Source organism: Copadichromis virginalis, linkage group LG17 (assembly GCF_057382275.1).
Source record: "Copadichromis virginalis isolate Kocher_CV1m ecotype Utaka linkage group LG17, C_Virginalis_male_GT1.1, whole genome shotgun sequence".
Classification (NCBI taxonomy): Eukaryota; Metazoa; Chordata; class Actinopteri; order Cichliformes; family Cichlidae; genus Copadichromis; species Copadichromis virginalis.
In genome coordinates, this window is record NC_140634.1 from 14,305,483 (window position 1) to 14,331,675 (window position 26,193).

General features: G+C 41.0%; 1 protein-coding gene and 1 non-coding gene across 2 annotated transcripts in view; both read left to right on the forward strand.

Annotated features, from left to right (window-relative positions):
- Positions 1-1,412: 1,412 nt before the first annotated feature.
- The window catches only part of ghrhrb (growth hormone releasing hormone receptor b), a 75,884-nt gene continuing 51,103 nt past the window's right edge, over positions 1,413-26,193 (forward strand). Inside the window, exons 1-2 of the mRNA XM_085437679.1 lie at positions 1,413-1,707; positions 15,872-15,980. Coding sequence (XP_085293805.1) covers positions 1,606-1,707; positions 15,872-15,980 — 211 coding nt within the window. The 5' untranslated portion in view covers positions 1,413-1,605. The remainder of the gene's footprint in view (positions 1,708-15,871; positions 15,981-26,193) is intronic.
- LOC146689108 (5S ribosomal RNA) lies at positions 21,728-21,846 on the forward strand. Its single transcript, XR_014916228.1, has one exon. It is a non-coding gene; the product is annotated as a 5S ribosomal RNA (ribosomal RNA).

Genomic DNA, 26,193 nt, shown 5'->3' on the forward strand with positions numbered 1-26,193 from the left:
ACAAACTTGATATAGACAAAAAAGAAAACAGACATGACTGACAGAGGAAACAGAAAACACATGACTGAATGAGAAAGTATGGTGAACTTAACAGATGAGAACAGGAGGACTAGACAAGGGAAATGGGAGACAGACAAGTATGGATGAGATTAAGACATCAGGGAACACAGAAGAGAACAAATCAGGGAAGATGAGACAGAGGGACAAATGACAACAGAAAATAACAGAAGCCAGACCCATGGCTGAACTTGAGGGAAATAGAAACACAGACTAAACATCAAAAGGTAAACACACATGAGACTACAGGACAAAACAGATGAGACAAGGACAGATACGGAAACATAAGGGAAGCAAGAATACAAGGGGACATAAGGAATAAACTGAAACCAGGAACAGACTGAATAAGAAACTAGATCTCTGCAAAATAATGAAACAAATCGATAAATTAAAAAAAAAGACGAAAAAAACTATCCAAACACTGATACATGCAAACATTTTTTGCATCTCATACTCTGCAAAGACACTTTGTATATATTCTGTTTTACTTAATATTTAATATTGTACTGTAATTTTTTGTCTTCAGGTCTGTATTTCAGATGGAATCCAGACATGATCACCGTTCCATTTCACAAGCTAAAGCAAAAAACCAAAACACAAACAAAATAAAAGCAGTGAGATTTTGGCAGTCTGTAACAGTTTGATATGCACAGAAGCACTTTTGCAGGCAGACTGGAGCATCCAGGGCTGGAACCCCCATCAGTCCAGTTAGAAAACAACCTGCTGTACTTCTAGAGGCACGGTTGTATACAGTGCTTCCCCGTTTGATTGAAATATGTTAGAACATTCTATGTTCTATCATGGATAAAATATGGGTTTATGAGATTTACAGATCATTGTATTGCGTTTTTATTTACATTCCACACAGCCTGAACTACCTTTTTGGAATGGGGATTGTAAAGTGATACGCACAATACTCAAAAAGCAACTATGATTCAGTAATATTATGGATATGATTCTGTAGAACTTTTATTTTGGGTATTTGGAGTACAATTTGATGCAAAACCTTTGTACTATTTGGGTATTTAAACAGAACCATAATTTAAATCTTAACAACTCTAAATACATGTTTATCCCTTCCTAAAACAGGTATTCAGTGCAAAATGAGGTTTAAACTTTTGTGCATACATTTTTCAGGAGCTACATCTGCATGGCAGTACGGAGCCTGAAAGTTATCCTGTGTTATCCGTTTATGCAATTAGAGTACAAACCTCGAACCTATAAACACACCGTTTTCCCTGCTCGTGAAGACTCCACTCGCTGTTTTCCCTCTTGTCAGCGCGCATCTGCGTCTGTGTGTTCTGCTCCATTTCAGGGAGGAGCGCAAACTGTTTGGCTCTGTCCAGCACCGGCTCCTCTCTGCGTGTAAATGCGCACTGTCTCACTCACCGGACACTGGAGAGAGACCGGGCGGCATTAATACCGGCGAACTGTCAGCCGGCTGCTCAGTTCATTGGGTGTTGACAGTCGTGGAAATTTAAGGAGGAAATAGTTTGTTGTAATCTGTTTTTTCTACTTTTCTACATGCACTTTGCAAAGCGAGCATAGATGTCATCGCAGAGCATGCTTATCACTGGAAGCTCACGATTGAAATGGACGGACGCATTTCTTTACTTGGGTCTGTTCATGCAGTCGGCGGTTTGGGAAACGGTGAGTCCAAACGCACAGCTTAACCTCATCTGTCTTATCACAAGGAGAGTTGGAACATGAAGTAATGTGTCTGTGTGGGTGATTTTAACACGATTTCAGTCACATTGTTTTTATACTGACATGACTTAAAAGATTTGAAAATTATTTTTCAATCAAATAAGATCAATTCTTTTACTTTTTTTTTTTTTATTAACTTTTACTTTTATTCACTTTGTACATTTATGAATTATTTCATTGTAGTAGTGGGACTGTACATTGGGTTTATCATGAGTGTAGCCTTTGTTTGAGCATTGAGGAAAGGGAATTAGGGATCTTTGCCCCTTTAAATTAGAAGTTACAGACTAACAGACATTTTGTGTGTGTAAAGCTTAGAATACAAATACAATATGAACAATAAAAAACCCCAAAAACGATAGTAACTGTACAATCTATATTTGTGACATTTTAAGATTCTCTTGTTCAGCTTCAGTCTGGGAGTTTAAAAGAAACATAACACATTTTAGTCTTATTATTATAGGCAGGCAGGATTGATAAGGTTTGCTGCCTAATGGTTTTTATTATTAGCAATTAGCCATTAGTCACTACCTCAATGAAAACAGATGGCTGATATATCTATTGAGTAAGTGCTAATAGTTAAATAGTTAAATGCTGTTGAAATGGGAGCTTTACTTGCTACACCATCATATACGTTACTCTCCCCAAATGTTACCTGAGCAGATTCCTCCATATTTTGTTGTAAACAAATTCATTTTACATTAGATGGACTTTTGTGCAAATGGTGAGTTATACATGACGCTGGCATTTTTGTAAAGAGCTAAACTAAACATCTAAATTGTAAAATATATATATTTTTTTAAATCAAACTGCACTGTATACATTTGCATCAATATTCTAACATCAAACATTTATTTTGTCATAAATAGAAAAGCATGTTTTAAACAATTTTATAAATTAAAGTGTTATAATAATTTTCTGCTTCCAACGTAATCATGATCTTATGTGAAAATCACTAATATTTGCATGAGTATTTCTAAAAATTTAAGGTGGAAACATCGCATCCATCATAATCACAGAATGTGTAGATTAGGAGTTGTTTTCTGATATTGACCTGCTGCGTTCATGTTTGTCTGGCACATCTGATTCGAACTAGGATGATAATTACTTGCTAGATGACTAATTTGTCTCCAGTGGTGACAAATCGCCACGGATCATGTGACTTAAGAACCAATACATGCATGCATTGCATGTCTGTCTGACTTTTGTTTTTCTGCTTTGATTTTTCTTTCCTTTATAACGAAAAAGTAGAATTTGAGATGTACCTCAGCCATCAAGAGGAGGACTGGATTTCAAAGAACAAACTCGTATAGCTCAAATAAATATTGAATAAATAGTATCTCCTGTGACTCCATTAACCCTCATTGCTCACTTGAGTCTTCTCTGCTTTTGGCTTCAAAAAGTTTTTTCAGTAATGAGAACGTAGAAATATTTTCTCCCTTTCCCCCCATTTCTACTATGCATGTGGGGTTTGAAATTCAAATGGCGTAAACAATTTAGTGTGAAGCACATTTCTTTTGCATTTTGTCCTTATATGAATTTTGATTCAAAACCATTGTGGAGTTTCTTCTTTTGGTGCTATGGAGTGATTTGTGTCTTTTCCCTGATCCCGAATGCTCATAATAATCCTGTGTTGCCTCTTCATTTATTAGCTCTTTGCTCCAGATGAAAAGATCAGATTGTCATGGACTCAAGATGCCTTTAACCCCTTTTTCCTTATAGATGGCAGCAGATCAGTATCTTTTGTGAGTTACTGATCAGCTGGAAAACTTTATTCAACAGAAAATGACTGCCTTTTATTACTTTATTGCTGATGTTTTCAGTGTAAGGTGGAGTAACAGTCTTTACTTAAAACCCTGGGTTTTTCATATTTCTCTTTCAAAATCACTGCCATCCATATCTGACTCAAAGGCTTTTGTCGAAAAACATTTGACCACATGGAAACACTTGATCTTGATTTAGTCTGCAAACATGAGATGGCGCCTGCATCCGATTGAGATTATATAGCTAGTCGAGCGCCTTCCAGACCTGCACATTCGTAAGTGCAGTCACAAGAATGTATTCTGTGTCTCCCAGTACAATCTCAAGTGTGTGGAGGAAATATCGGAAAACTGGTCATAACACTAGGGGAGCTGGACAGGGCTGTAGAAGGGCATCAGTCAAGCAGCAGAATTGTACCAGGAAAAACAGGAGGAGCATTGCCACTTGCACTGACCTACAAAAACTCCAGTAGGCTACGTGTGCATGTTTCTGACCAGACAGAAACAGTCTCAGAGAGGTTGCCATGAGGTCCTGAGGAGGCATGTCTTTGAAGGACATAAACCTCCATAGGCTAGCCAATAAATACTCTAAATGCTGTTAGGTATGGAGATATAATGCTCAGACCCATTGTCAGAACTTGTACTGTTGCAGCTGTTCCTGGATTCCAAACACTGTCTATACACATTACTGAGCCATATGATGCAATTAAAAAATGAAAAGAAAAATTAATAACATAAAATCCAGAGAAAATTGTAACTTGTACATTAGCAAGTTGAGTGCACTCAAGCACAAGTCTAAATGGTTTTAGCATCATGCAAGGTGTTACCATGAACCATAACCAGTACATATGCACCAGGCAATAGCTTTTAGGTGAAGAGGTGTTCTGGTGTAAGTCCAATATTGATTCTTCTGTCATCCAGCAAGTCTGTCTCTATAACAGATGAAAATTTTAGCCAGAGATTTTTATGAGAATGCTGACTGAACCAAAATGGGAATAATGTGGACTAAAAAGTAAATCATAAAGATATCCCAGTGCAGAATAAGGTAATTGTTCCTAGTTTGTTTGATAATAGGAGGCACACATACAGTACAGTACAGTGTAGTACAGCTTTGAAATGTTAGTTTTTGATCTCCATGAAGTTGTTTTTCAGTACTACATTCCCATTTTGAGTGCATGTGCACACCAGTGAGGCCACAGACATCCCTACTAATGGCTTTACACGGTTCCTCTGATCTACAAGCACTACATAACAAGGAAGGGAGTTATACAACTACAGCTGTCTTCTTCTTCCCTGTTGTGGGTGAAAACATGAACGTAAATAATGAAGGTTTAAAATTACCAAGAAAATTCAACACTGCATTTAACTGATGGAGAAGAAAGCTGCTATATTAGAATGATATGTATCAGCCAAGTTCATAAAGGTGGGTTCAATAAATTCTTAGGTTATTTAATATAAAAAGTAGTGCTGTCAGCGTTAATCTAGTTAAAATGACATTAACGCCATAACCGCATTAACGCGGAAAATCTCCGTTAACGAGTTAGCATGGATCGCCCCGTGCTTGGGGCTGCACGGCGTTAACGAGCTAACTGCACTAACGCATTGATGCTGTGCAGCCCCATGCATGGGCCAATCTGCACTAACTCGCTAACAGAGATTTGCCGCATTAATGCGGTTATGGCGTTAATGTCATTTTAATGAGATTAACGCTGACAACACAAAAAAAAAAGTATAATGTGTTCATAAATATGCATAGATTACTGTGTAATTATGTCTGTTATATCAAGAAATTGATGCACTCTGACAAACTTATTGTCAATCCATTGAAAAAACATAGGAGCAGGTTTTTGGTTTGTGGAAGCCTCCATATTTAATATTTACAGTGGTCAGGAAGGACATTTTTCTTCAGATGAATTCTGCATTTTTTGGATGTGGCTAGAGACAGGCCACATACAAACACTAAAGACCAAGGAGGGGAGACGTGGTGTTTGCATGCCATGGAGGGAGATTTCAATTCATTTTTTTTCTATTTGAAAAATACAAATAGAACTACCTTTAATATCCTAATAGCAGGTCTTGAGTAACAAGTTATAGATTGTAACGTTCCTATCGCCTGCAGAAGCCTCTCCCATTAGACATCAAATAACCTGTTACCCTCTGTCTGCAGCCCAAGGCAAGCTCTACCTTAAAAAACAAGCTGTAAAATGCTAAAATCAATTCTAAAGGCCACATGTAACCAGTGCAGAGAAGCCAACATGAGGAAATGTGCCATCATCCTGTTAGTGCCCTTCTGATGGCTGCGTTTTTTTTTTTGAAACCGAAGGCAGTCAATTGATTTTTGGGGGCAAATAATGAGTGACATTAACTCAGTTGCTGAAAAGACAGGAAGGACTTTTGTGCCTTGAAATGAAAAGATTGACTTCACAGTTGATTTTCAGCATACAGATGGTTCACTCTTTTATATCTTATAAGAAAGTCTGATTTTAGAGAAAGTATATAAATAAAGTATATAACGCCAGCAATTTAGATAATTTAAAAATGTAAAAAGTATAAAAATATTTTTTAAAATTTGATTTAATCCTTGCACTCCTCTGGAACCTACAGTAAGATAAACATGTGTCCTTTTCAAGTTTTTTTATTTGACCTTAACAACGGAGTAAAATATAACTCACATTAATCAATATACCATCACAGAGGTAAGGAAGCACCTCGACTTTCTTTCATCAACTACAAGTGCATGGATAGAGCTGGAGTTCTTTAAGTATTTCCCAAAGCCTTAGATCACAATTTTAGCAAAAGGTTTCTATCAAAATATTACAGATCTTAAACAAACTACAAAGTGTTAAAGTGAAAATGACAAGGGCTGGTCTCTGGATCTATGGGTTAGCTTTAGATGAAGCTGGGTTTGCTGTTTCATTTACAGTCTTTGTGCTAACATGAGCAAATTAACTGCTGTACAGACATGAATATGAACCCTTAGTAATAAGGCAAACATGCATGTTTACCAACATGTGAGACATTTAACAAAGAGGACAGACAGACAGACTCAGGGACCAGTGTATGTTAAAAAAAAGGAATGCTAACAAGTGGAACTGACTAAAAATTGGCTGGAGGTGCCTGCAATAACGACCTGTTTTAGATAGTGATTGGATTTAAATGACACCACAGCCGCATAAACTGCTGCCAGATAGGATGGAGAGTTACAATAATTAAAGTGCTGCTCAAATGGCACTCACGCTCTTCTCTCTGAGTGAGTCTATTATTCGGCATCTGTTAAAGGAGAGAAACCATCAGCAAGCTTGTGTTGCTCATATGAGCTATTCCAGGTTCACTGCGCATCACTACATTCGAAAGTGACACCCCGTGCTGCTCCATCAGACAGTATGTCATGTTACGATCTTGCTTGTATAAAAGAGGCTTGTTCTATAAGCCTACAGAGTAGATAAGAAAGCACTGTCTTGTGTCACAGTGAGGCTGTGCTGCCAGATCAAGTCTTCAGCCACGCGCACTCACGTGTTACTCCCGGACATTTGAACTATTAATGATGTAGGAGTTAACAGGCCACCCAGATGGAAAACGTTACGGGAATATTTAATATTTTCACTGTAAATTCTCCTCCCTCGTGTACAGTAATATGTTTAAAGGGCTGATAGAAACAGTACTTAAAATAGAAAATAGAAGGCCATCTTTCCACCAGCTATGTTTATTAATGACGGAATATAACAAGAAGGTTTTTATACAAGGATTGTAGTCTGACATCTAAGGGAGCTCACGCCAGAGCACCAGTTTACTTTCAAGCATGTGTCCTGACACACGTTACCTTCAACCTGCACAATCGAGCAATTCTTATATACACAATCGTGTAAGCTTCTGTTGTTGACTGGTTTGTACTGTATATTTGTAAATGTGTAAACTGGTGCCATCAAAGGAATATGTCCCGTTGTAAATCATTAACTCACCAGTCATCATGCATTAGCTGAATTCTAGCAATTTCTGGGTAAAATAAAACTTTTTTTATGGCAAAAACAACAATTTATATAGCGCTTTTCAAGAACCTCAAAGCGCTGTACAATTCCACTATTCATTCACTCTCACATTCACACTGGTGGAGGCAAGCTACAGTTGTAGCCACAGCTGCCCTGGGGCAGACTGACAGAAGCGAGGCTGCCATATTGCGCCATCGGCCCCTCTGGCCATCACCAGTAGGCGGTAGGTGAAGTGTCTTGCCCAAGGACACAACGACCAAGACTGTCCGAGCCGGGGCTCGAACCATTTACTTGTATTCATCGAGAACTATCATGTAACCAACCCAACCTATTGCCATCTGGTGGCCTTAAAATGTAGATTTTTAAACACTTGTAAAATAATAAGTAGGCTGGTTCTTCTTATAGTGCTTTTCTCTTTACACACTTGAAACACTTTATATAGCATAGCTCATTCACACAAGTACTTTCCCCCCTACATCTTAGTATTTTCTATATGGTAAATGGACTAGTTCTTATATAGCATTGTTTTACTCCAACCCCTCAAAGCACTTACAGAACTATAAAGCATTTTCTATGCTTGGTTTCTCCTCTACATAAGTGCTTTTTATCAAACAATCATACTCTGATGGATGCATTTGAGAGCAGCTTGGCGTTAGTATCTTGCCCAAGGATTTTTGCTATGCAAACTAGAGAAAAAAAAAGGAAAAAATTTAGGTCACTGGGTTGCTGTGAGAGCACTAGGTTAAATGTCACACTCCCCTGCAGTGTCACCATCTGATCTACAGGCAGGTGTTCCACTAGAGCTTCTTCACACAGTTTGAATCAAACACATCCGAAGAAATCAATTGCATGCCAAAAATAACAAACAAAACACACAAACACACACACACACACACACACACACACACACACACACACACACACATTCAAAAAACAAACAAACAAACAAAAAAAAATTATTCACTTGATAGCAAAGTATGACACAAATTTAACCACAGGTTCCAGATGCTGTTGGAATCTACATTTTTGGCACATGTTACTATAATCTCAGATTTTTTTTAGATCTAAGCTTCTGACGTCCTCCTGTTCACATTCCTGAGAAGGCGTGAATATAAGTAAAAATAGAGAAGCCTTGACAGCAAATGTCAACGCTTTGAGAGGACGTCAAACACCCACATTTTTTGCTGTCATGGGTGCTCATTACAGTTCATCCCAGGGGTTCATTTCAAGACTCCAACCTCTGAATGCCTCATCCAAAATAAAAAAGGACTTCCGGCTCGTGGCGCTTCCACGAGCAGGCAGCGGCTGATAGCGCTTTGGCAAATTCAGTATTTTTTTTAATGGTGTATTCTTTTTTGACCCCTCACACCCCTGACAGGACTTTTGTCCCTCTTCCCATCTGGCAGATGCTATCACAGCATCAGGGCCCGATAATCCAGACTGCGAGATAGCTTTTTCCCAAAAGCCATCAGAGTCCTGAACTCACTACCGGCTCAGCCACTCCCCCCCACCACACATACCCACACAAACCATTAACGGACTCTATTGCACTCCACATACCACTGCCTTTGTAAATACAGATGCTGCTCTATGGACAATCCTACACTTAGGAATATTGTTCATGTTGGTCACTTTATTTCACTCAAGGTCACTTTAAATCACTCATACTGTAAACTGTAACGCTGCCACGTTGGTCACTTTAAACCACTTCAAGGCTAGTGTAAATTTACAATTGTAAATTGTAAAGTTAGACTGTTATTGATCCTTTTTAGCTTAAAGTGTATATTTACTCCCCTTACCTTAGTCTTAAAGTGTATATTTATTTCTTACTCTTCCTATGGAACTGGAGCCTAGTCGTCTCGTCTCTCTATATCCTGTACTGTATATAGCAGCGATGACAATAAAGTTTCACTTTGACTTTGACTTTGAATAGTAGATTCTCTAAGCCGTCACAGGGAGAATGAAGTAAATATGTGCACTGGGAAGAAGAATGTTGAAACCATGTCAAAAGATAAATTGACACTTCATTTTGTCACCAAAATCTCAAAAAACAAAATCTGACTAAATCTGCTGGTGAGATATTCATTAAATCTTCTAGCTTGACCTCAGGGCTGGACTAGAGACCGGCCCACCAGGTATTCTAGGAAAAGCCATAAAGCCTTTGAATGAAAACAAACACTGTTGTGACAGTGATGTACACCGTCTTGTTGGTATATGTATGATTTCTATACATTTTAGGTCATAATAAAAATTTGGTTGTAAGATTCAGATAATTATTTAATAACAGCTAGACATTTTAAATGAGAATAAGAAAGAAAAGTATTTCCTTGTGCCCACCTCTCCTTGTTAATGCCCTACCTGGCCCCATGGCAAAACTTTGCTAGACCCGCCCCCACACAGTTACCAGCTGTTAGCTACATAGAAAATGATATTGGTGTTATTTATCTCTCAGAAACAGTTCATAACTTCCCTTCAACTCATTCATGTCACCTAAAAGGTAAACGTGTTTCTCCATCACCTGTTCAGCTCTGATGATTCAGTAAGGACATCTCCTGGTTTCATCTTCATGTTTCCCTCTCACCACATATCGAAACCGATATCATGACCAGCAGCTTTTACAGCTGTGGCTCCAGCAAACATCAGCTGATACTAGAAATTAATATTAAATAAATTCTAACAACAGCTGATCAAGCTTAAACGTGCTGCTGTTGTTTAGCATCCGCTGGTTTCCTCTTTTTGGCGCAAAGTGGGTGATAAACAAACAAGAGAGACAGGACTTGCGTCAGAAAAGCCGATCAGCTGATCATTGATCAGTTTCATGATTGAAGTAGCAACAGGAGAGGGAGGGGGAGAGAATGAGAGAAGAAGAGGCATCTGACAGCATAACGACAGAATAAATCCAGCTTTGTGTCTTTTTCCATCCTAGCTGTGTTCCTTCTCAGCTCAATATTAAACGCACAATATTTTCTCTGAATACCAGATGATTCCATTTTGTACGGGACAGTTGGCAACTCTACTAACTAACCTTATGACTAAAATAAAGTTCACTATCAGTAACATCATAGCACCCACCCAGCTGTATAGAAACTCCATCATGCTAGCTAGTACGCAGTGCGAGTTATTGTAACTGACTGTAAAAAGTCAGCACAACGAAAAAAAAACTACACCTAAACTTGGTTTATATCTGACCCAGATAGACTGCAGGTCACAACTTCTTACCTGAAGTTCAGTTCACCTGACACTCGGACCGGCGGCCGCCTCGAGTCTCTCCTCCACCTGCCTCCCCTTTCCCTCATCCACCTGCTGGCCTCTGTGGAAGCTCCGCCATAGCCACCACCAAACAACTGAGTTATTTTTACACATCGGCCAGCATCTGGCCAATCCACCACCCTTCATTGTTTATACGTTTACAAAAAAAAAAAAATCATCGGCCCATAAAAACGAAAAATCAAAGCCAGCCCAGTTATGTTTGACCTCATGAAAAAGTCACACAATCAAGTATCAGTAGTTTTCCCTTAGGAACCTTGCCTCATCCAAAATAAAAAACATACAAATTAAAATGTATAAAAGTGAAAGCAATCCCTTCCTTCTCTTTCTATAATTTTTTTTGCCTTTTTTCCACCCATCCTTTGTGTCCCCTACATCATAGTTCGATTCTTTGGGGAAGAGATGATGAGAGAAGTAGGCACAAAGATGAAGCTTACCTTCATACTGTTGGACAGCTGCCACTCCCGAGTCCAAAGCCTCCACTTTTACAATAAACTGGTTAGAGACAGGTGAAGACAGGATAGGAGGTGAGGCAAAGCATTGCTCAACGTTACTGAAAATGGTTTGAGCAGCCTAGTCCCACTGAAAAGCACCTTAGAAGAATTTAGGTGTGTGAGAGGTGAAGCGATCTGGCTAAAGTTTCGGATGAAACAACAGTAGAAACTAATGAAGCCCAGAAAACACTGGAGCTGTTTCCAGTCAGAGGGTTCTGGCCAGTCCACCACCGCTTGGACCATGTCTGGGCCAGGTTTGAGGTTGCCCTGCTTAATGATACAGCCCAGGATAGACACTGTTGTCACATGCAATTCACATTTCTCCGTCTTGACAAATAATCTGTTACCATTCTCTCTCAGACCTATTTAAGGTATAAAGCTGCTATAAAGGATTCCTCAAAAAACTATGGTTTGCCATAAAACTGTACAACAGTTCTTTTTGTGACAAATACATACAATAATCACTATATAAGATGTCATAAACATTTCCGCATCAAACTGAATCCTTTGCATTATAATGCGCTATTTTTGATCAACTACTTTTGCTATTTTATTACTGTGCTATGTTTATTTAACAATGTTGTTTTTATATTGTATCATCAAGATGTTTTCTGGCAAAACAGAGACGAGCCTTTGTGTTCATTTTGCTTGGCAGTGGTTTTTGTCTTGTAACTGTGCGATGCAGGCCCTTCTAAACATTGACCTTAATTGAGGCATGTGAGGATGTGTTGTTCTGGGGTCTTTTGTGACCTCTTGGATGAGTCGTTGCTGCGCTCATGGGCTAATTTTGGTTGGCTGGGAAAGTTCGCAATTGTTCCACGTTTTTGCCATCTGTGGATAATGGCTCTCACTGTTGTTTCCTGGAGTCCCACAGCTTTAGAAACAGCTTTATAACCTGAGAAATCTCAGTTACTTTGTTCCTCATTTGTTCCTAAATTTCCTTGGATTGCTGCATGATATCTGGCTTTTGTGAATCTTACTCCACTTTGTCCGGCAGGTCCTATTCAAGTGGTTTCTTGAGAGCAGGTGTGGCAGTGATCCATCACATGGTGCTGTTACAGTGAGGAGAGACCTTGTCTTCTTCTTCCAGATTCCATCTGGACCAAAGGCCAACTATGTACCAAAGAGTCAAAGGAGCTTGCAAAGAAAAGCGTCTGGAGTTCTTTAAGTTGCTTGAAGACGTTTCACCTCTCATCCGAGAAGCTTCTTCAGTTCTAAGGTCAAATGGTGTACCAAAGAGACTGGGCATGGTATACTTGGCTCCTTTTAATGTTGAGAAGCAGCGGCTCTACTCTGAGCCACTCTCAGATGGCTGAACTTCTCACCCTATCTCTGAGGGAGATGTCAGCCACCCTTCGGAGGAAGGTCATTTCTGCCGCTTGTATCGTGATCATGTTTTTTTGATCCACAGTTCGTGACCATAGCTGAGGATAGCGACATAGATCGACCGGTAAATTGAGAATGTCACTTTTACACTCAGCTCTCTCTTGACCACAATGGACTGGAACAGCGTCCGCTTGACTGCTGCTGTGGCACCAATCCATCTGTCGATCTCCCGCTCCCTTCTGCTGTCACTTGCGAACAAGACAACTCTTCTACTGGGGACAGGAACTCATCCCTGACCTGGTATGAACACTCCTCCTGCTGAGGACCATGGCCTCAAATTTGGAGGTGATGATTCTCATTCCCACCACTTCATCCTCGGCTGCAAACCATTTCAGTGCGAGCTGGAAGCCATCACACAATGAAGCCAACAGAACCACATCATCTGCGAAAGGCAGAGCTGAGATTCTGAGACCAACCAAGTGAAAGCTTTCCACCACTTAGCTATGCCTAGAAATTTTGTCTTTTTACAAACAGAATTGGTGACAAACAACAACCCTGGCGAAGTTCATCACCCACTTGAAACGAGTCTGACTTATTGTTGACTATGCGGACCAAGTTCTTTCAATGGTTGTATAAGGATCAAATGGCCTGTAGCAATAGGCCAGACACCCCATAATCCCCAAGGACCTCCCACAGGACATTCAGAGGGACATGGTCAAATGCCTTCTCCAAGTCCACAAAACACATGTAGACTGGTTGGGCAAACTCCCATGCACCCTTAAGTATCCTCGAGCGAGTAAAGAGCTGGTCCAGTGTTCCATGACACAATGAAAACCGCGTTGTTCCTCCTGTATCCGAGGTTTGACTACCGGACCAACTCTCCTTTGCAGCAGCCTGTCATAGACTTTCCTGGGAAGGCTGAGAAGTATGATGCCCCTTCTTAAAGATGGGAACCACCACCCCGGTATGCCAATCCACAGGTACCGCCCCTGATATACACGCAACTTGTAGAGCAGTGTCAACCAATGTTCCCTCTAATTTTTCATGTGTCTGAGCGAACACACAAACTCCCTGAGCGGTCCCTTGGACCACTGTGAGCGACATCAGACGTGTGCACTGTGGTCACAGCATTGAATCCATCCAAGTTACATGGTTTATTAAAATAAGCAAATTACAGCATTTACATTTATGTTAGACTACTTTTAATTAACTGCTTTGGCACACTTACAATGAAAATTAAAAAAAAAAATCTTGTTCATGATCTGTGTAGTATGTTAACACTATTGGAAGTAAAAAATAACTTGAACTCCAATTTTGAAAACACAACTTTCTTTTTTTTCTTTTTTTATATAAAGCTCTGACTTGTATTATGAGTCTGTGGTCTGGGAGAGAGTCTGTAACTCTTTGTCTGCAAAATACAGTATATAATGACCAATGTTGGGCAATTAATTATATAGTTACTTCTTCAAAAAAGTAACTGAGTTATGCAAACAATGAAGTTTTTTGCAGCTGTTTACCTAAAAATGCAGCCAATGCAGTTTTTTAAATAAACATTTCAACAATCAGCTGTTCTGCATCAAATTTGATGCCACACAAATTATTTGTGCCACTCCAAAAAATAATTTCTGTCCACTATGAGATAAAGGAGAACAACAGCCTGATACCTGCAGGCCTGACAACAGGAGATGTATCACTCCTGTAACACCTGTAATATTCAGCAGTTGCCTCATTGTTCTGACACACACAACAAAACTATTGACTACACTACACACTAACTACACAAGATTTGCGCGAATCTCTCACATCTCAAAACACCGCAGTCACTCCTAAAACGTCCCCCTTTCTAAACAACTAAATGCCATGTTGCCATATCATTTTTTGACTGGTCGACATGGTACATTGTTCCACCAATAGGAAAGGGTGGGGGTTTTTTTGTTTTTGTTTTTGACCACAGGCGTTTTCGAGCGTTTTCCTTATAAAATGTATTTACTGTTTCTTCCCGCAGTAAATATAAACAACGATAGTATTCAGAAAGAAAACCAAACATTGCAGATAATTTTATCATAAGTCTGGGTTTACGTGGCTTATCAACACAATAAAAACTAATAAAAACATTATTATTGGCTGGACTATGGGATAAGGTGGCATTGTTCTAATCCCATATGGGAGCAGCCAGTCACTTACTGACTAACAGTGCAAAACAGAATTGTTAAAGTATTAGTTTTAATTTCAATTCAGGTTAGATTTCTTTTTTGCGCGCAACACAGATTTTCTGTGCGCAGAGACCGTGCCAGCAGGGTTAGGGAACATTGGTGTCAACCAAGACAGCCCTGCAACATACAGAGCCTTCAGGAACTCAGGGTGAACCTCATCCACCCCAGGGGCCCTGCCACCAAGGAGTTGTTTAACTGCCTCAGTGACCTCACCCCCAGAGATAGACAGGTTGTCCCCCTCCTCCGAAGACCCTGAAGAAAACTGAAGAAAACCATGAATCATCATATGAACATTACCTGATTGAAGCAGTGCAAAGTTACAGAGGTTTTATTTGAGTCACAGCTAAGAGTTTTGCAATTTGTCATAATTTTAAAAAGTTTACATTTCTTCGGTACTGAGGCTTTCTTGTCTGTACGCAATGGTAGACTGGTGTGTAAAAAGCAAGTGAATAATGTAGAAAACAGAGATTTTTAAATGGGAAACTGTTCTTGAAGTACATTGAGAGGGGAAGAGAGCTGTGCAGGAAGTGCGATTTTGTGTTTGGTGGTTGTTGAAATAATTTGTGAGGTTTAAGCTGAGATTCTAGCGTTCCTGGCAAAATACAAATAAATATATATATATATATATATATATATATATATATATATATATATATATATATATATATATATATATATATATATATATATATATATATATATATATATATATATATATATATATATATATATATATATATATATATATATATATCTATCTATCTATCTATCTCAAAGAATTGTTCTATGTGGTGAATATTACATTACAATGTGTCTTATTAAAGCCTTTAATAAAAATAAGTAATACTTTTGGGAGAGGCCAACAACAGGTTCCATATGATATTTCTTTAATATATGGTCAATAGTATAACAAAGTCCAAAACACAACCACTACTGAACTACTGATTAATAACATTATCTTTGCCATTATCATGTCATGTAAAAGAAAATTATGGTATTTCTGCACTTCTGTGTGTCTTTCTGTGTTACTGGACTGTGATGAAAGCTTTTTTTCTCGCCTTCAGACAGAGGCCATCCACCCAGATTGCGCTCTGGTTGTTCAGCACATGAAGGCTGAGGAAGAATGTTATCAGATCCTCAAGCAGGAGGAGAACAACCACTCTGCTAAGACAGGTCAGCCCGTGTTTTAATCTCACAATGGGAACAGATATTTTCATGGTAGAAAGCATTTCACACTGGGGACAAATATACAGTCTCAACGAGGTCTAACACTTACTATAATGTTACATTAGAATGGTATTCTTTAGATTTCATATAAGGCAGATAAGCCATATGTTGTGATGCTTCCAAACTTTTCAGAAGAATAACCAAAACACCTTTTTAGTTATATTTTATAATACTGCTACATTTTCAAAATTTCACACGACACAGTATGCTCTAATGTTTTATAGAGTTACACCTAAACCATGAGCTGTTCCACACCTTCACATTTTTTTCTAGCCATTATTCTGGTATAGGTTGCGCTTGATTTCATCTGTCCAAAGAATGTTTTTTCTGAATTTTGGTGGATTTTTTTTGTTGTTGTTAGCATCCATAATTTCTATTCATGAGGCTTGTCACTTGCATCTTGCAGTGAACCCTCTGCATTTACTTTCATGCTGTCTTCTCTCTATGGTAGACTTGGATATGGATGCCGACTTCCTTCAGAGTGGTCACTTGGTTGGCTGTTGTTAAGGGGTTTCTCTTCACCATGCAAATACTGTTGTCTTCTGTGGACTTCCAGGTCTTTCTTCATTGCTGAGTTGCTTTCTTTCATTCTCACAATTGACCAAATCAACTCCTTCTCTCCAAAACCAATGCCTTTTATCTGCTTAGTTGATTAAGATATAACAAAAGAACTGCCCACATCCACGCATAAAATTGCCTTTGAGTCAATCGTTCAATCACTTTTGGTTGACTTTTGGTTTTTAAAGAGGGTGTAACATGCACAGGTTAAGGAGCTGAAACTCCTAAACTTGTCACGGCTGGGGCAGCAGTCGTGTAGTGTATTGAGAAAAGGATCCAAAATGCAGGTACTGGCTGGGGTGCGAGTGAGTGTTTATTTACAGAAGTGACAAAGTGGCAAAAACAGGAAGAGCAGAGCGGGGAGCTAACAAACCTAAACTGGGGAAAACTAAAGAACTAACCTGAAACCAAACACTCACGGGAGGAGGAGCAAAATGCACAGAGAAAGATGGCAGAGAGCCGCAGAATGAACACCGGGTTACACAGAGTAATGCAGACTGACACGGAGTAACACAGACGACGCGACAGAGAGCACAGGAAAACACAGGGCTTCTATACACAGGGCGGTAATCAGGGAATGGGAAACAGGAGGGAGCCACAGCTGGGAGAAACTAGGCTAACGAGGGGAAAAGTAAAACTGAACACATTGACATCAGGCATGAACATGAACCTTCAAAGTAAAACAAGAAAAACGACTTTACTAAGACACGGACTAGACAGAGTGAGACAGACTTGACACGGAACTAAACCTGCAATAATAATAACCATAATCAAAACAGTATCACTAAATAATCAGAACATAAATCATAATCAGAAAAACACCAACACATAAGAAACAGAAAAAGCTGGGTCAAAATGACCCAGAACCATGACAAAACTTCCCTCAAATGAAAGTTGAGACACATTATGTCCATATATAACTATAACTGTACAACTATAATTGGATGTTTCAGTAAACAGGTAAAAAACACAAAAACAAAGCTTGTGTCAGTGACCAAATATATATGTGGCTAACTGTATGTAAACCATTTACAACAACAGCACTCTGAGCGCTCGACAGCCCCCCCACAATGTTTTTATTACCGTTTGCTGACGTCAGCCTGCTTTTATAACAACATGCTGATGTCTGACTTTTGACCAATGACTGTGAAGCATTACATACTAAAATGGTATTTTGTTATCTTTACCCACATGATTAAAGCAGAACTGGCTAAAATAATTGGCCAAAATCATTACATGAGAATTTTGAGCTTTTAAGCATTCACGCAGTGTGTATTTTTGTGATCATTCTAATGTCATAGAATTTTGTACTGAAAAAAATAAAAAGTGTGTTGTAGAGCTCTCTCCATGCCCTTTCATATGATACATTACTAAATATGGGTTCTTGGAGATTTTTTTCCAAGGTCAGCTTTGATCTTGGTAACCTACGATGAAGGTCAAGGTCAAATGCTTAGCCAACCTAGGTACTCATGTCCCCCAACACCTAGCATATTGTTGTAAAGTTTAAAGAAGACCCATAAAAAATTGTGGATAAGCTAAGGTTTTTGGTTTGACCTGATTGACCTTGAGCTGTTATTGGTATCTACCATTACACAAAATCTGAGCATGATATCTTAAAAACTGTGGACATTAAACTGCCAAAAAACAGGCAGCCAGACAAACAAACAAACTGAAAGGATTACATAGTCTTTCTTTTGGGGGGGAGAACATACCGTCTCACCTCAAAACAAAATAAAAAAAAAAATCATTGCCGTTTCCACCCCCTAAATAAAACAAGTGTAAACACAAAACAAGCATTACACTTGACAGTCCCTTTTCCTTGGTAGCACCTACATTTGGGGCCATCAGAAGCTAAATGGGCTCAAGTCATGTCACATAAAATTATAGCCATCCTGGGAACAATTTGAAATGTTCCATGATGTCACTGTTAAACATACATACTGATTTTACCGTACAGTAAAAATCCAAAGATGACAGAGATGTTGTTTTTTTAATCAAGCAATATTTAAAACATTGGTTCCTTTTAATGTTTATTTGATATCTAGGCCAACGTATATACTGTGCAGGACTGCATGTCCAGGAAAAACAAACAAACACACAAACAAAAACAACAACAACAACAACAACAAAACAGTCTAAAACATAACATATTTCAAGTGATTGTCCAGGCTTCAGAGATTGAAGCCTCCTTTCCAGGAGATGGCCAGCGGTGTGGGCAGCTGTAGCAGGTAGACAAAGGTGAAAAGTTTTGATGACAAAATCCTTCATCTTTATCAACTGATGTAGCAAATCCAATAACCAAGGAAGGCCAGAAACCAGTCTTTGTAGACTGTGATTAGCTGCCCCCTGGTATTCCTTACTGGGGCTTTTCAACCAATCATTGCACAACTTCTGCACTGTATAAATCCTGTCATAAATCATGAGGGGCTGAGAGCTGCTGGGTCCATAGTCGTCACGTTATTCTGTCATGCCGGCTGTGTAGCAGGAATCCAAGAACATTACATTACTCAAAAACAGCTGGAACTTTACAAAATAAACCAAAGCCTCGAACGAAAAAACTGACACAATGAATCTTATGTGGAAATATCAGTAGTGATGTCATCAGACAGACGGAAACTAATTAAGTAATAATGTTATTTAATACTGAAGAACAACAGAAAAATAAGAGGGATCAAAAATTCATTAAATGGTAGAACTTCAGGTAATTAAGGCTAAAGGAGTGTTTTGTAGTTCACTTTTTAAATTGTAAATGTAAACTTACTTTAAGTTGGTATTATTATTATTATTAAAATATTACATTTTTTAAAATAATTATATGTTTATACATCAATCCAACAGAGCAAGAGAAGATTAATGGATTCATATCTGTGAGGGACACTGGTTTTATGACTGTTAAATAGATAAAACAGATCCGGCCTGTGTGTTAAATATCTAACTATTATTTATGATATGCTATTAAAAAAAACCCCTTAGCATTACCTTAAAAGCGTTGCTCTGTCAAAGCTGTTTTGAAATCTATAATTATATTTAAGGAATTATTTTTAAGCAATTATTTCAACTAAGCAAACACTTGCACACAAAGTTTTAGCACTGTACTATCAGGGGGAAAAAATTCAAAACAAGAAAATCGCACTTTCCTCAGCCTTGTCTTAATTTAATACAGTAAGAGATTACAAGTTCCTAATTTAATTTGAAGTCCTGTTATGAAGTATGTACGTCATTTTCATTTAATCTGATAACATCTACCAATAACAATCAATTATTTTCAAGTTAAGGAATTTTGTGTTAAAATCAAAACAAGAAAATTACTGCTATGCAGTGTGTATTTCGAAAAGAATAGTATAGGATACCAGTGGTCTGTGGTGTTATGGACTGAATACTGTGATATTTCCTATGTAAATTAAGAGAGAGAGAGAGAGAGAGATCTTATAGAGCATAGGCATCTACTTCTCAAGCATGTGGCTGAGCAGCTGTGGGATGAAAGTCTTGTCAAAATAAATCTGAAAGAACTTGGAAAAAAATGTAAATGATCATTTCTGATGTTGGTCTTTTCTGTGGAGCCTTTCCCACCCTAGGACTTTAGAAAATGCTGGAATTTCTTTCCGTTTAGGAAATGAGTACTGTTGATTTACGTAGTCCATGTTTGTCTTATAATGTCATGAAGCAACACACAGTGATTTGAGGTTAGTGGTTGTCTTCTGGTTTTTCTGGATTGCTGTTTCCTTATAGTGAGACAGATAGTTTCAAAGACAGTTGACATCTGGAAGGTCAAAGAGGGTGTCATCCTCAGTCATCCTCTGGCAGAGCATGTGTTCCAAATCAATCCTCCATGTGATGCTCGCAATGCTGAGTCAGAGATGGCTGTGTTGTTTCAAAGAGTTCAGAGTTACATGTTCTGCTTCCAATTGGGAAATTATAAGGATGATTTTGTAATGTCCTTAGAACTGTTTTCGCAGTCAAGTACTTTCCATATAGATACTAATTATAAAATATGGGCTTAAGTTACGTGAAATAAACTATCGTTTGCAATTACACAATTCACACTTTTAAGCACCAACTCTAGCATTTCGCCATAAAGCATAAAACATGGACATACTTTCTCAGTCAGAAAAATGAAGCCAATCCGAAAGTACCTTGTCTCTTTGCTGGTGATGTTATGGGGTCAGTCTCTTGTTTGGGGTCATACTAAATAAATAGTTCAGTTTGTTTTGTAAATCTTTTCAAAATGATGGATTGATTGTGGTATGAAACACTCGTTGGCCAACAATTTGTCAGCACAAGTTGTTAGCCAATGACCTGTGGCATCATGGTTGGAGCTGACATGCCTTGTTTTTTTTGCACCTAAGTTTGCAAAGGGCAGGAAAATCTCATCTCAAAGCTTCAAAATTAACATTCTGTGCCACCAACATGTTGTTTTTTATAATCCCACAAGTGACCAGACCTGTCAGTCTAAGCAGCCACAATTCTAATAGTAATAATCAAATACTGCAAAAGGGTGATTTAAAAATAAATAAATAAAAGTCACCAGCTTTACTATTGTTTGGAAGGATGATACCATTTGTTAAATTTTGTTTAGCTGAGCGTCCTTACCTAGAGCAAAAAGTTTAGATAGACCAAAAGGGTTGTATATTAATTGAAGCCCCATGCATACACAATATATTATTAGCATTATTATTATTGTTATAGGGAGGAATGACCAGGTGATGGAGAACAGCCGTGTGGGCTAGCTTTCCCTGACACCACACCCTGAACCCATTGCTCCACCCCTCCCCTGTAGCTGAGCCACAAACCACACCCAGCCACATTAATAATAATAATAATAATAATAATGCTTACAAGACAAAATGAAAAGAGAACAATTAAGAAAAAACAGTGAGACAGAGTCAAAGTTAAATATCAGAGGAGCTTCTATCCCCAAGCCATCATTCAGTAATGGCAGAGCTGAATGAAATGAGCAAGTGAATAAGGAGATTTGCTCTTTCATTTGAACCTTCACACACAGCTGGTCTAGCTGTCCAGTACAAACTGAGAACATGCTGCGGAGATAAAACAAGTGTAGCTTGTTTCACATTTGTTTTTCCTATATTAAATGTAATTACTAAAGACATGGTTTATACAATTTAACATATAAATAAGCTTACGGCCATACCACCCTGAGCACGCCTGACCTCGTCTGATCTCGGAAGCTAAGCAGGGCTGGGCTTGGTTAGTACTTGGATGGGAGACTGCCTGGGAATACCTGGTGCTGTAAGCCTCTCCTCCTTGAATCGCTACCTTATTGTGGTGGAGGGGTTTGTGTGTCCCAGGGATCCCAGGGGCTATGTTGTCTGGGGGCTTTTGCCCCCTGGTAGGGTCTCCCATGGCAAACTGGCCCTGGGTGAGGGACCAGACAAAGAGCGATTCATAAGACCCTTATGAAAAGGACACAGAGGGAACAGTTTACCCTGCCCGGGATAGGGTTACCGGGGCCCCGCCCTGGAGCCAGGCCCGGGGAGGGTGCCCGAGGGCGAGCGTCTGGTGGCCGGGCCTTAGTCCATGGGGCCCGGCCGGACACAGCCCGAAGAGGAGACATGGGCCCATCCTCCCGCAGGAGGCGCCATAGGGGTCGGGTGCATTGTGTGCTGGGTGGCGGCCAGGAGCGGAGGCCCTGGCGGACTGACCCCCGCCTGCCAAGACTGGCAATAGGGACATGGAATGTCACCTCTCTGGTGGGGAAGGAGCCTGAGTTAGTGCGTGAGGTTGAGAGGTACCGGCTAGATATAGTCGGGCTCACCTCTACGCATGGCTTGGGCTCTGGAACCAGTCTCCTGGAGAGGGGCTGGACTCTGTCTCAGTCTGGAGTTGCCCCTGGTGAGAGGCGGCGGGCTGGGGTGGGTATTCTAATATCCCCTCGGCTTGCTGCCGGTACGTTGGGGTTTTTCCCGGTGGACGAGAGGGTTTGTTCCCTGCGCCTTAGGGTCGGGGAACGGGTCCTGACTGTCATCTGCGCTTATGCGCCGAGTGGCAGTTCAGAGTACCCAGCCTTCTTAGAGTCCATGGGGGGGGGTGCTGGAGGGTGCTCCACCTGGAGACTCTGTTGTCCTGCTGGGTGACTTCAATGCTCACGTGGGTAACGACAGCGAGACCTGGAGGGGCGTGATTGGGAGGAACGGCCTCCCTGATCTGAACCCGAGCGGTGCTTTGTTATTGGACTTCTGTGCTAATCACAGTTTGGCCATAACGAACACCCTGTTCGAACATAAGAGTGTCCATAAGTGCACGTGGCACCAGGACGCTCTAGGCCGTAGGTCGATGATCGATTTTGTAATCGTATCAGCAGACCTGCGACCATATGTTCTGGACACTCGGGTAAAGAGAGGGGCTGAGCTGTCAACTGATCACCACCTGGTGGTGAGTTGGATCAGGTGGCGGGGGAGGACGCTGGACAGACTTGGTGCACCTAAACGCGTAGTGAGGGTGTGCTGGGAACGTCTAGCAGAGGCCCCAGTCCGCGAGATCTTCAACGCACACCTCCGGCAGAGCTTCAACAGCATTCCGAGGGAGACTGGGGACATTGAGTCCGAATGGACCATGTTCAGCGTCTCCATTGCCGAAGCTGCTGCATTGAGCTGTGGCCGCAAGGTGGTTGGTGCCTGCCGTGGTGGTAATCCCCGAACCAAATGGTGGACACCAGAGGTGAAGGGAGCCACCAGGCTGAAGAAGGAGTCCTATCGGGCTTGGTTAGCCTGTGGGACTCCGGAGGCAGCCGACAGGTATCGACAGGCCAAGCAGAATGCGGCTCGGGCAGTGGCTGAAGCAAAAACTCGGGTGTTGGAGGAGTTCAGAGAGGCCATGGAAAAAGACTTTCGGACTGCCTCGAAGAGATTCTGGCAAACCGTCAGACGTCTCAGGAGGGGAAAGCGGTGCTCTACCTGCACTGTGTATAGTGCTGGCGGAGCGCTGCTGACGTCGACTGAGAAAATTGTCAGGCGGTGGAAGGAATACTTCGAGGACCTCCTCAATCTGACACGTCTTCCGAGGAGGAAGCAGAGTCTGGGGATGAGGGGAATGACCCGCCAATTTCCGGGGGCGAGGTCACTGAGGCAGTTAAACAACTCCTTGGTGGCAGAGCCCCTGGTGTTGATGAGGTCCGCCCCAAGTTCCTGAAGGCTCTGGACGTTGTAGGGCTGTCCTGGTTGACACGCCTCTGCAATGTTGCGTGGAGATCAGGGGCAGTACCTGTGGACTGGCAGACCGGGGTGGTGGTCCCCATCTTTAAGAAGGGGGACCGGAGGGTGTGTTCCAACTACAGGGGGATCACACTCCTCAGCCTTCCTGGGAAAGTCTATGCCAGGGTGCTGGAAAGGAGAGTTCGTCCGTTAGTCGAACCTCGGATACAGGAGGAACAATGCGGTTTTCGTCCTGGTCGCGGAACACTGGACCAGCTCTTTATCCTCTCCAGGATACTTGAGGGTGCATGGGAGTTTGCCCAACCAGTCTACATGTGTTTTGTGGACTTGGAGAAGGCATTCGACCGTGTCCCTCGGGGTGTCCTGTGGGAGGTGTTGCGGGAGTATGGGGTGTCTGGCCCATTGCTACCGGCCATTCGATCCCTATACAACCGTTGCAAGAGCTTGGTTCGCATTGCCGGCAATAAGTCGGACTCGTTCCCGGTAGGTGATGGGCTCCGCCAGGGCTGCCCTTTGTCTCCGGTTCTGTTCATAATTTTTATGGACAGGATTTCTAGGCGCAGCCAAGTGGCGGAGGGCTTTCGGTTTGGTGGCCTCAGAATCTCATCTCTGATTTTTGCAGATGATGTGGTTCTGTTGGCTTCATCGGGTGGGGGCCTCCAGCTCGCACTGGAATGGTTCGCAGCCGAGTGTGAAGCAGCGGGAATGAGGATCAGCACCTCCAAATCTGAGGCCATGGTTCTCAGCTGGAAAAGGGTGGAGTGCCCACTCTGGGTCGGGGATGAGTTCCGTCGTGGTGAAGAGGGAGCTGAGTGTAAAAGCGAAGCTCTCAATTTACCGGTCGATCTACGTCCCTACCCTCACCTATGGCCACGAGCTGTGGGTAGTGACTGAAAGAACGAGATCGCGGATACAAGCGGCAGAAATGAGCTTCCTCCAAAGGGTGGCTGGCCTCTCCCTTAGAGATAGGGTGAGAAGTTCGGCCATCCGGGAGGGGCTCAGAGTAGAGCAGCTGCTGCTCCACATTGAAAGGAGCCAGCTGAGGTGGTTCGGGCATCTGACAAGGATGCCCCCTGGGCGCCTCCTGGGTGAGGTGTTCCAGGCATGTCCCACCGGGAGGAGGCCCCGGGGCAGACCCAGGACACGCTGGAGAGATTATATCTCTCGGCTGGCCTGGGAACGCCTTGGTATTCCCCCGGATAAGGTGGAGGAGGTGGCTGGGGAGAGGGAGGTCTGGGCCTCTTTGCTTAGGCTGCTGCCCCTGCGACCCGGCCCCGGATAAAGCGGATGAAGATGGATGGATGGATGGAACATATAAATAAATACAGCAATTTACAGGATTCTTGTACAAGCCAGCACATGTGTTTAGATGACATCTAATCAGGTTATTAAGTGTCACCAGGCACTTCTTTCTGTGCTTCTCGTCCACAGGAAATGCATCATGAATGAACTGAAGTACATTATTGCCATTTTTATTATTTATATTACACTGGTTACATGTCAAATTTGCTCTGGACACGGTTTACTTTTATTTTTGTCTCACCAAAAGACAAGAATGTGATGATAAAAAAGCAATGTCCATAACTAAGCTCCTTAAAATTTATAGACCACTCCACCATTTCCTTCCCATCATATGAACTGTTATCAGATGATTATAGCGCATTAGGAGGTAGACCAAATTTTAAAAGGAGGCCAGGCTTGATAACAAATACTGAATCATCAATAGTGGGAGGTGAAGCTTACTTGTCACACTGTAGGCATGACTATGTTTACTGCGGCTGTTGAGCAGGGGAGAATGTGCTGGCGGGTGCACAGGTGGAACAGCGGAGTCCAGGTAAGTGAGATCAGAAGCAGGTGAGCAAGTGTTTGGCAGTGGCTCAATTCTTCTGGAGGGTGAAATGTAACTCTCAGGAATACTGGAGACCAACAAGGAAACTTAGATTTGTCAATCTAAGAAATGCATTATCTGAAGTCACTAGGAACAGGTCACGTTACCACAATAGCAGAGACAATGATCTAGCAAAGAACTGTTGCCACAGCTGATTCTGAAATATGGTGGCTCGATGAGAGAACCCAGAAGTCTGACAGAAATCAGAAATCTTGGAGAGGGAGAAAAAAACAAACCCCAGCATGTCCAAATCCTAACAAACATAAGAATAACAAATGATATTAGGAAAGAAACAAAACTGGAACATAAATCATTCTCGAAAACGAAAAGGCAGTGTCTAGACAAAGTGGAAAGAATCCCAAGAGTAGTGAGTCTGTAAGGAAGATATAAAATGTGAGGTATTAGCTGTTCTCATTCTGCACTTTGTTGTAAGGAGTTGGATCATCTTGAAGAAAGGATTATACCCAATTTGCAGATGAAATATAATTTGTAGAGTGCAGGAGAATTAAACATATTCAAAGAGCTGTGGATGGAATAGTTTAAA